The sequence below is a fragment of the Magallana gigas genome, chromosome 1, assembly GCF_963853765.1.
Source record: "Magallana gigas chromosome 1, xbMagGiga1.1, whole genome shotgun sequence".
NCBI classification, from domain to species: Eukaryota; Metazoa; Mollusca; class Bivalvia; order Ostreida; family Ostreidae; genus Magallana; species Magallana gigas.
The window spans coordinates 20768790-20781027 of record NC_088853.1 but is presented as its reverse complement, the minus strand read 5'-3'; the positions used below and the strand labels follow the sequence as shown (position 1 = coordinate 20781027).

The 12238-nt window shown below is 34.0% G+C and overlaps 1 protein-coding gene across 23 annotated transcripts in view; it reads left to right on the top strand.

Moving 5' to 3' along the window:
* LOC105326681 (U1 small nuclear ribonucleoprotein A) overlaps nt 1-11898 on the top strand; it is a 73415-nt gene extending 61517 nt beyond the window's left edge. For 21 of the 23 annotated variants that reach the window (XM_066088017.1, XM_011426828.4, XM_066088039.1 and 18 more), the window contains 4 exons: nt 2551-2819; nt 5671-5740; nt 6149-6259; nt 7830-11898. In XM_066088017.1, the coding sequence (XP_065944089.1) occupies nt 2551-2819; nt 5671-5740; nt 6149-6259; nt 7830-7889 (510 nt within the window). In that variant the 3' untranslated portion in view covers nt 7890-11898. Of the gene's footprint in view, nt 1-2550; nt 2820-3593; nt 3615-5670; nt 5741-6148; nt 6308-7829 lie in introns of those variants that run through there. The other 2 variants (XR_010714813.1, XM_066088045.1) reach the window with 2 other exon arrangements.
* Nucleotides 11899-12238: the final 340 nt, after the last annotated feature.

Genomic DNA, 12238 nt, shown 5'->3' with positions numbered 1-12238 from the left:
AGCTTGATTGGGTTTGTATGGGGGTGGGTTTTCTGAATTAATAGGAAAAGCAAATTTGTTGGCTTGGTAATTATTTCTCTGAAACCCGCACATTAATCCAAAAAACCCTTATAGCTGGCACACTCATGGTTCTTGCTCTCACTGAAATGTCTTACGGAACAGACTTGTCAAATGTGTGATTTCAGAATATGGCATGATCAAATAACGCATGTGTTTTTGGTCTAAGCTTTTTTTCTTCTACAACCTAACCATTGCAGTACATGCACCTACCTGAAAAGAAAAAAAATGACAAGTAAAACTACAACCATATTTATGCTTTGAAAATGCCCTGTTTTCAAACTGTGTCCAACCAATTTTCTTGTTGAACCACATTGTCAAAGGGAGATAATTGAGTGAAGGACAGTGTTCCTTTCAGAGGGTTCACTAATATAAAAGCCATTAATTTTAATTAGTAATATCGGTCATCCTCACGTGTTTATGTAGAAGCTTCGTTATATGCATGACATGTTATATTTTATTTTCATGAAGTTCTCGGCATCACAGTCTTCTGCAATGTACACCAGTATATGAGAAAATAAAAAACAAACAAACCATTGTTCTTAATCATGGTTGAGGATGAATTCCAATTCCAGTTTCTTGTCAAATAATGGGAGAATGTTCTTATCATACCATGCATTAAGAAGCTTAAATTTCATACCCCTACACTTTTTATTTTAGAGCAAAATTGAAATCTGTGGGCAAAATGTAATGTTTAAGCAAAATATTTTGATGGACATAGGCAAAGTTGCATGATCTTTTACTCAAATTTAACCATGCTGTTTGATTAATGCCTGACTATGTTAGATATGTAAAAGATCATGATAACAAACGCCACAATTAAATCAGCATTGCTGATAATTTTTTGATTTGACAGCGTCGATACTGAGCACAGAAAGCAACAATATAGAAACAAAACCTAAACCCCATTATAAAGCTGTGATGTAGAGATTCTGCACTGATAGAAAACTGCCTATGTCTTTTTCAGCACCCGAATTTTCTCTGTATAGAGCACAAAGTACGGCGTCTTTCCCAGCAAACCTCAGACACACACCTAGCCGGGGTCGCATGCAAGGAGGGCTTTTGGCACCACTCTCATTCATTGCTAACAATCACTAAAACAAAACGTATAGCTCTGCCGCTTCATTTATTTATTTATTTTTTTATAATTTTTTTGGACTTTTTTTTTTTTTTTTTACAAGATTTCAGTTTTCTTTTTGATGCATATTTCACTTATTAACTTTTTGGCAATGGGTGGGGAGCAAAAAACTTCAATCTAAATAAAAATGGAAAAAAATTCATCATGCATTTTTTTTAATGCTCTGCTCATTTTGGTTGTCTTTTCAAAGTGAATTTTTATATGAAAATTCTCAATGAAATCATAAAGAAAAATAGTATCTCCAAATTGTGGGTTTTCAAATTTCAAAAAATGCGGTCTATTCTCATCTTAGTAGATTATTGTCCAATACATTTCAACCCTTCTGAGTGGTAGTAGATTTACCAGTTGTGACATATGTTTAGATGTGCTTTTTATCTGTGTGGCACTTTTTCTATCTTCTTTCAATGCAATTGATTTTAATATAGAAAAAGAAAAACGAAACCAAAGTATCCCTTGTATTTTTGAGTAGTCACTACAGCAAAATTTATGTGAACCCCTTTTTTTCTTTGTACAGTGTATAAGTGTTTTTTCCAAAGAATCCCATGCACAAAAGGACACTTTGAACATTCAAATGTTAACTATTCAGGAAAGGACTTAATATACAAGTTGTAGAAAGCAAACGTTGCTACTAACAAACTTTGCACTTGACTCTATGTATTCTGTAATTTTGTAAACAGAATACCAACATAAGAAAATAAGAAATTAGCCAAGAGTAAGCTGACCAAGTAGATTTAAGCAAAATTCAAGTAAAAATATAAGCATTATTTTTAGATGATCGAGAAGGTTCATGCAGAATTCAAGTAGAAATTTAGATTTATGTCATTTGAACATGTTTAAGTAGAAGTCAAGTAGAAATCAAGCATAATTTAAGTAAACCCAGCAGGTTCAAGCAGTATTAAAGTCGAAAGTAGCAGGTAGGTGGCGATGAAATGCATGCAGGGAATGTTACAAACAAGCAATGAATGATGGGTGTGCAAGAAAGCTCTTCTTCCTCTTCACAAAAAATCAGACCAGGTTATGGACTGATAGTTTTCATTGGTGGTTGTATCCAACAAGAGTGATCATATGTATAATTTAATAGTATCAGGTGACCTAACGTCTTAAATTGTCGACTCTGTCTATTAAAGGATGTGTATATAAACCGCATGTCGTTCCATTTGCGAGGCACTACCTTAAATCCATTTGTTAATGTTATTAATTACAAAGGCAGGGTTGGGGGTTTAGGAAGAGTAGCCTGCGGCTAGTCAGTGTCTGGGAAATAGAAAAAAAATGCGAAGACCACACCCGTATGCTGGGGGAGACCCGTGACAGTGACGTCACGGCTTTGTGACGTCATGGGTTTGTCCTTTCCACAGATTCACCACCCTACCATGGTAGCCTCCCCCCAGGCTGTGTCGGCCGCCTTGCCACACCCCCCTATAGCGGCCACGCCCATTCTTACGAGCCCCCTGAGCACTAGCGTCAGCACGGCGGGCGCCGGCACGCTACAGGTCCAGCAGACGTCCTCCCAGAGCCCGGGGGTGTCCATGGCGGCCCACACCAGTAACTCGCCCTGCTCCACCCTGTTTGTGGCCAATTTGGGACAGTTCTCCTCCGAGCAGGAGCTTAAAGACTTGTTCAACAGGTAAGTGTGTGATCTGTCTCTTGTTATTACACACTTCTCGAAGAACGGGAACAAGAGGGCTTGTTCAACAGGTGGTTGTTAACTGGAGCAAGAGGGATTGTTCAACAGGTGGGTGTAATTGCTCTCCTGTTCACAGCAGAGGGGATCGTGATTGAATCATGATATTTTTGGGCAAGAATAATTCTGTATCGGCAGAGACTATGTCTGTGGTCTTTGGTTAACAACAGAGAGCAGATTGAACCATTTGTGATGCTTTACTTGACTTTTTCGGAGAAGGTAGGTGAAGACTCATAATACACGTATTTATAAAAAAGGGAGTTATGTGTATGGAAAACATATAAACAAAAAGTGATTGAATGGAAACTAAGTCTTAATATTTTAAAATCTGTCGGTCACCTTTTCAGAATTAAAACAAATTTTCCATAATGCACCGCAAGACGATAGAACGTGATTGCATCTGCAAAATGTTTGGATGATCCGTTTTCGATTGCATGGATTGATAAAGGATTTTGTATGATTATAATTTTACTGTAACATTCTAGTCCTGTGTTCGTTTAAAACGAAACACGGAAACATAAATCTACTTATGGTCTTGTCCTCTTAATAATAAAATGTTACCCTGTCTTGGACTACATGTATTTCCTCTATAGAACACCTTCCCCGTTCTATTACCATGGTTACTTGATAAAAAAAAATATTCAGTATTTTCTCTGAATTTGATGTCATTGATATGTATCATGTCAGTGAAAGTGAAACGTTAAAATGTTATTGTAGATATAACGTTAAGTCATGAAGGTAAGCGGACCAGTTTAATCTCCATTTTATAGATCACACGAACGTTTGACATCTTTACCATCATTTATAGTTCACAACAAGAGTTTGGTAGACACTGATTACACCGTAGCTATATTTGACGCACTCAGCGCTTGGAAGGAATACAGAGACCATTCACTCTTTTATCTGTCAAAGACCACCAAGGCTATTATATAATAATAATATTATTATTGATTTCTGGCTGATTTACCTTTTTTTTTGCAAAATCTGCAAAGAATCCTCTTGCTAATCTCAATTTTCAGAATGGCGATAAAGAATTTTTTGTTGTGGAAGAAATAAGTATTAAAATATTTGTTCACTTAATGGTACATGATATGGTTAATCTATTATATAATATTTATTCCTGTAAAATTTTATATTTGGAATTTGTCTCTTTCTTTAAATTAATACATTGAGATCAGCTCACCGGAACTTGCAAATGACCTTGACATTCTGAAGCAGCAGAACTCTTTACCGAGGTCAAATATAGATGCAGAACATATGCACATACGATGACTCAAAGGGGTTAACACTAAACATGAAAGCCAATCGTCTCTTGAAGAACTGACCTCGTGAAAGATGGATGCTGCTGTATTAGATTGAAATGTCTCTTGGGTATTTGATATTGAGAATTCACCAAGAGACAAACCTTTCAGTTGTGTTATCAAGATGGAAAACAAAACAACAGAGAGCCTTGGTGCTTTTCCTTTGTTATCCTTGATGATAATATCAACTGAAGTCCATATTTCAGAACAGAGTTGCAAGGTTAATACCATTTTGTTTACTCCCCTCTTAAAGAATCACAAATTACCTCCCTTGTTCTACTTAGACCACAATGAGTTATTCCCCATGCATCGTGAATGGAATGAGGTTATTTTCATGATATACTTTTTTAACATGTTCAGTTTTTTAACCAACTTGTCTGTTCTCCTCTTGTTTACATATATATTCATACAATATATAGAGCTTTGCAACGTACTATACCAATTTTTGGTCACTACTTTATTATATCCATCAAGTGTTGGTGTCACATGCAATATATAATCTATTTTTGTTTCCTTGGTCAAGCTGTTTAGGCACTAATATGATCACACCCTAAAAGGTTTAGCAAATACAGCAAGGGGTAGTTTGCAATTGTACGGAATACTATTGTCATATAGTGTTCTTCGCTTTTATCACAAAGCCAATGCAGAATTGAGCAACACAACTCTATATACCACACGACATAGACTATGTGTCAGTAGATGTCAAGCCACGTATAGATAGTGAGGAGAGAACAACTCCTTTAAGGAAGGGGTGAAACACGAAAGTTTACTATAAAGTAAAATGTTTTATTAGATTTTGAACTTTCACGCTGTCCACTGAAAATATCTGTACAAAAAGCTTGAGTTATCTTTTTTATTTTCAAAATACACTTGCACTTATCAGTCAACAGTTGTACAGCATTTAAATTGTTAAAATAAGTATTTTGGTCAGTTATCGTTGTGTATGAATGTAAACATGTATTTCAACACTTACAATGTAGGATATCTCACAACCGTGTCAACACAAAAACCAAAGAAAAACACAAACTGTTACATTAAACCCCAGTTTAAATTTGCTTTTTTCGATCGCCGCCATTTTCTAGTTTGCATGCAGCCTCGTTGTGATCACGACACGCCCCCTTGCAGTTCTATCTTATGACACTGTCCCAGGGTTGGCGATCCATTCACCTATATCTTCTGAACTACTTTTGGCGTATTAATTTTTTCTGTGTCAAATTTGACATACATTAAAAAAATCAGAACAATGTTAGCAATGAAAATATGCTTATTCATTTCTCTAAAACTCGTACTACTTGAAGGAAGACTTTCTATATGACATATCATACAACATTTACTTCCGGTGTCAATTTTCTGCAAATATAGTTTTCTGTGATTCAATGACAAAAGAGTAAATTTGAACATTGCTTCAACTTTTGAGTGTTAAAAGCACTTGTCAATGAATGTTCAACTTATCAGCAATTTTTTTAAACAACATGTCTGCTTTCTGTTTTTAGTTTCCAGGGTTTCAGCCGGCTAAGAATGCATAACAAAGGAGGATCACCCGTAGCATTTGTAGAGTTTCAGGTGAGGGCTTCACGTCGATTTGACACTATATAGAGATATGGGACACACCCATCTAGGGAAGGACAAACTGTTTTTTTTTAAATAAGACCCCCCCCCCCCCAAAAAAAAGCCCAATATATTTGTTTCTTATCGCAATCTTACGAAATTTGTTGAGCGGCAACTATTTATATGCGTCTTCAAAAATCATTTGGAGGGTTTACAAAATTTAATTTAATTTTTAAAAGAACATTCAAATTAAATTTTTGTTATTCGTTAAATATATAGGTTTTAAAATGCTTTTCTGTGAAACAAAACACCATGTAAGATCTTCAATTTGCATATTAAATAATATCGTGAGAAGGAAAATTATTATGGCGTTGTCTGAAAAAAAAACACCCTCTAACGTTGCATGATGGGATTGATTGACAGGATGTGAGACAAGCGTCGGAGGCCATGGGGCGACTTCAGGGCTTCGTCCTTCTTTCCTCAGATCGAGGCGGAATCCGCATCGAGTATGCTAAAAATAAGATGGGAGAGGTGGTGAGTGGAATTTAATGTTACCCGCTACAACCAACCAACTTTATGCAAGTAAGGTTCATTACGTATTTTTCCTGTATTCAGCCATAGCATATTTTCACCGCTTGTTGCACCATCAACCAGGCAAGGGAAGGAACTCGTGTTTGTTATGCAGTTGGAGTTTTACCACCGAGGTTAAAACTATCTTTTTATAGTAGGATGACTTTTTGTACTATGATATTATAACGTTATTATAACAATACAAGAAATAATCCTTCTTAAAAAAATACTTTTAACCTGCCTGTGAGATTCACATTTAGATTCGTTTGCTACTCATTCCAAGTTTTTGAAATTGAAAAAAGGAAAAAAGGAAACAAACGGAATCGGACATAACATATGCATTTGAAATATATTTTTTAGACGGGGGGGGGGGGGGTAGTTAATGGGATTTTTAAAAAGTAGTAAACATTAAACAATGGAAACTTCCTTCTCATGTGTGGTGATTTGTAGGAGTGATATAATCTGCATGACTTTACGGTGAGTAATAATCAGACGGGCATAAGGCTCAAATACAGGGCATTTTTGTTGACCTAACATAGGGCCTTGAAAGCCATCATCAAACATTTTCGTGGTATATTTTTGTGTTCTTGACTCGAACAATTAATTGGAGATTGAATTTAACAATAGAGTATCTGAAAATGATTTCCTGAATCAACAAAAGGACAAAGAAATATAATTTTTTCTAAGTTCATTTGTAAGAAAAAGAAACGTTTATGTAGCTACGTTTTATCTTTGAGTTTCTCTATTATTTTTAGTAGTTTTGCTTTTCAAAAGGTACATTTGGAAAATACTATGCTATTATTCACGACAACTTTATTTCAAGATTTACCTGAGATAAACTGCTTCGGGGTGATTAATTTTCGCGACCAAGCCTTATCCACACCTGTTTTTTTGTTACAACTATATGGCAAATACTGGTTAGCTGCGAGAAATAATCACGACAATGAGGCTTTTACAAACCCCGTACAAATTTCTCGCACACGAATAAAAGTTGCTTTTCAGAATTTTTAAAAACTGCCACCTTTTTACCTTTTAAAAAATATAATTTTAAGTGCGAAATTTTCATTGTTTGAATATAAAACCTGCTCCCTGACCTTTGACAGTTAAGGACGCATGTAGATGTTCAGTTTCTTATCTAAGCTTATATACTCACTTCACTGCAAGCACTGGATCATCAGAAATGTTAAAATATTGAGTGATATTCCCCCATGATTTCTTTATAGGTGATTTTCCTTCTTTGATGCGATATTTAAAAGAAAATATATGATTAAATGAAAGAATATGCTCTACAAATATTGAACATTGTTATCCTAGGCGATAAATCATTTATTTGAAGCACTTTTACTTATTATTTACAAATAGTTAAAATAAAAGTTAAATAAAAATTTAAGAAAAACCCACATATTAAAAGTTTTGTTGTTGACTTTTACAACTTAGAACTATTTTACATTATTTATAACGGTTTCCCAAAAGTCATTTATGATTTATACGTATTTAATTGAAAATAATCTTTTGAATTATTTTTATTTTGCAGGGAAAGAAGGAAGAAACCTCTGGTCTATCCCCAGTAAGCACCACAACGATTTTCTCATAAATATTCAAAAGGTTGTGTTTCCATAGGAACGGCTTTTCCCCCTTCCTGTTGTCTGCATCTGTCGAGGAGACTCGCTGTGATTGGATAAAAATAATCATCAGTGAAGCTTTTTTGTTTCATCCTTTTGAGTGATTGCTATTAATAATACTTATGGTCTCATATCGCTAGCGAGTGTTACTTTTAAATTTATTTATATGATATATTATATATTTGAATAAGGAGGACTTTTTGGTTTTTGTGGTAAAGACATTGTTATTCTATAAGATATTATACATATATATCTGTATACAATATGTTGATTGATTCTCATTGTAGATAATCCATGTTACTTAATGTTTATCGTGTATTTGATATTATATAAGTCATGCATACATTACATGTATATGAAAGATTTTGATTGGTTGATGAAGTCACCTGACATTGTCGTCACAAAGTGATATGCAAATAAGAAGGTCTTTAGAGTTCAAGCAAAGAGACCTAGAAGATCTCAGAACTGTGTGAATTTTTATCACGTTCGAATAATTGTTGAGAATCTAATATGAATATCAATTATTTTGCAAAGAAAATGAAATAGTGCACTCCATTGTGACGTCATCGACTTTTGATGCCTACAAAATCATTGTGATTGGTATATACGATTTTTTTTGTTCTTCATTTTTGCTGTGATGAAAAGCGTGTGTTATTTGATAGGTATGATAAATGTTTCCCAGGGACTTTTAAGATTTATTTATTTTTTGTCCAAGATCATTCGAGACGTTTGTTGACAAATCATGAATGTACGATTCCTAGATTTGCTATCCTGAATAAGCAATTTGTTTCTTTTGTATTTTGCTGTTTAAATTTTTTGAAAGAAGCAACTGGTTTTACAACTCTTCAAAAATAATGTATGTCTTGAGCGAAATTTACATTAACGTTTGTATTTAATTATAATAGCCTTGCAATTTTGTAGGAAACACTAATTTTAAAGGAAGAACAAGAGATGCATGAACATTAGCATTTAAATATTTATCAAAAAGGTCAGTTTTGAAAAAAAAAAATTAAAAAAAATTAAATAATTATTTACTGTGATGGGGAAGTAAACTGGTATTAGGGTGTGTAAGCAGACAGCTTTCGGCAACAGGAAGCATGAAGCGAAATATCGATACGGCGCTATATCGATAGTGCGCTATATCGGAATAGATTTCCCAAGGTTATCCGTCCACTGTTCTAACATATCGGATGACAAGATGGATTTATAGAAGCACAAACTCACAGATATTAAACAAACAGGACATGTAGAATTTTCAGTTTTTGAGATTCACAGTTTTTTTTTTTCATTTTACTTACTTCAATTTTAAAAAGAAATAGGAATGATAATGATTCTTTGCTAAAACGTAATAGTGTTATTTTTTAATCACTCCAGTTCGAAATTTTCTGCACTTTTTTATGGGATTTAATGAAGTGTTCAAAACGGCAGATCTCTTTGTAATGTTTTGTTTATTTGGAGTTTTTAAAATCGTATAAAGAAGGCTTCGGTAAACTTGTTCAGGGGTAATACACATGTAAACCAGTAGTGATTTTGTCTACTCTGAAAAGTAATGCGAAGGCACCGTTACCCTTTTTTTAAAGCAATATAAAAACACTGCTAAAATGCACCATCGCACTTGTTAGATGATAAAACAAGGTTGTGTTTTTAGATGAGTTAAAGAGTCGGTCATTAGATTCACTTGTCACACCTTAGGCTAATATGCAACAAAAATTCGATAAGCACTTTTGCACTAGAAATGTCTTTTTTTCCTTCTTATTTTGAATGGTTCATTTTCTTTCTAATTCACCTCATTCAAAGGTTTCACTCTCCAACGATGTTGTACAGATAATAAAACATTCCATTTTTTCCTCTATGAAAATGTTCCTACATACTCCATGACACTGAAAAATCCCTTCCAGATGATTGGTCACTTTTATACTGACGTTATGCGATTCTTGCGTCATCCGAAAAGTTTTGCATTCACAGAACACGAATATCATTTAGTACACGTTATTGAATTTAAATCTGGAGAGTAGAAATTGATCAATTATTTATGTTTTTATTTATTTATTGTAAAATAGTCTCAAGTAGGATAGGTTTTTATCAAAATGATATTCATCGTTCGCAAAATGTCAACAAATATGCAACTGTTTATATAACTATTGTTGATTTGGTATTAGTGCTGTAGGTTTGCTGGTGAATGTGGCGTGAAAGTGTATTTACTGTACTACATGTGTGTATCAATGGATGTATAGACCAATAAGATCACTTGTTACAAACTTATGCTTATTATTGATTTTATATATTTGCTTACATCTTGATTGTCTGTCTCATATTATTGTGTTACTACGAAATCCAGTGAATAATCATTGAGGATATTGTGATTGACCAATCAAATTGAACATACGAGTTGAGCGGTCAATCAAATGATTCGTGTGAAATGCGACGCGTTTGGTTGACCAATCGAATTAAACTTTACAAACAGGGCTAGAAATACTTGTAGCATAATCATAATGTAGCGTATAGAACAAAATTACGATGACACAGGGTATGAAATATCATCACGAAAAATAACAAAACAAAACATAGGAGGATCAAACTTAGCTTCAGAGATCAAATATCTACTAGTAGTGATTGCTTTTGTCTGTAAATCGATACTCAACCTTCTGCTGCAATGGTTAATGGTTTTTCAGTTTTCATCGAACCTTTAGAGATAGAAATTCGTACTTTCCCGTAGGAAGGCTCAATAGTCAACAGATTACCCATCAGATCTAGCTAAAAATTTATCTATGATTTTAAAGCTATAAATTATTTTTGGGTCGATGAATATCCAATTACTAGTATTTTACTTTTAGAAATGTTTCCTAAACGTTTTACAAAGCTCATCTTCTGAAGGAAATTGATATAGTTTAAACTTGGGCATGGCCGTCTAGGCCTCTTCTAAAGATACAATTGCATTTTGAAAGTTCTTTGTTAATAAATTTTGGTCGTGTGTAGCGGTACTATGGAAAATTAGGTTTAACATTGTTGATTTTAATCGTTAACAGGGTAGCTCTCTATTTGTTCTTTCTTGTTAGTTGACAATCTCTGTAAAATAAAACGCTCAGAGGATATAGTATATTAACTAGGGACTGCTTACAGATCACTCATGCAATTTGTCAATCAAGTGACACTTTGTTATTGTTTACATTTGGAAATCGAGTGAAAGATTTCCGAAAGTAAAAATAGCTTGGTTTTAAATCACCTTTTTCTACACGTCCTTTTCGTAAGAGAAATGCGTCTCATAGATAAGTCTGTTTATGTATTTTAAAATATATATAAATTATGCAAACTGTTTTTTCACTAGCTTTGTTTTTCGTACTTGTTTACTCTTTTTAAAAAAATCTGTTGTAGTATTCTGTCATTGTGGTCAGTATTGATCATTGATTGGTTGTTTTTTGTCACGTGGTAGAGGGCTACTTATCTTTTGTGCGAGTTATATTTCTTGTCTTATGGACTCTAAAATGTCAGATTAAATACTGACCGTTTTTCATTAGAAAACTCTTTAGGATTCCTATCCACAGCAATTGGTCAATCATGGAACAATTTTGTTTCTTTTTAATTTTTGGTTTTTTGGAAGGAGTAAAATAAGGTATTTTTTCTCTATTTTAGCCACAGTGCGCCGTGCAATGTCTAATTTTTGCTCAAATCTGTTCTTTTTATTCAGTACTTTATGTTAGCGACTTAGCATTGATATGTGGGATTCATTGTAGTATGAACTGTTTACTCTCTAACTGGTAGAAACACGAAAAAAGGGCATTAAAATGCCAACTTGACATCGAAATAGTCATGTTCTATTTTCCCGTCATGCATTGACTTCCCACATTGCAATGAACCGGAAGTTTTTTCGAAGTATTAGTGTTTTGCCATTTATGTACATTGTAGTTTTTTTGGGTCACCTGTGGCCCCGTTATGTAAATTATATCATACATGTCTTTACATGGAATAAATGACCAACGTCAATATAGTCTTCTTGTCTTTTTAACCGGGTTTTTCCAAAGGGAAAAAATCCGGTTATTGAAATGATAAAAAACTGCTGCCAAGCAGACGGGCTGCCAAAAGGAAAGTATTACCCTTATTGTACGGATAACTCCTCCTACAGTTTTCAAGATAGAAAAATGCTGTTTTACAGATCAATTGCACATATAACAGAGACGTGCTTGTTGCTAGGATCTAGATTTCTGATAATTTATGAAAAAAATACCAGCTGTTGAATTTAGTCTTTTTTTGCCAAAAATTTTGCATGTAGAGTACCCCATTTTTCTGGATATGTAGTGTTCATTGATTCAGGATTGACAAATGG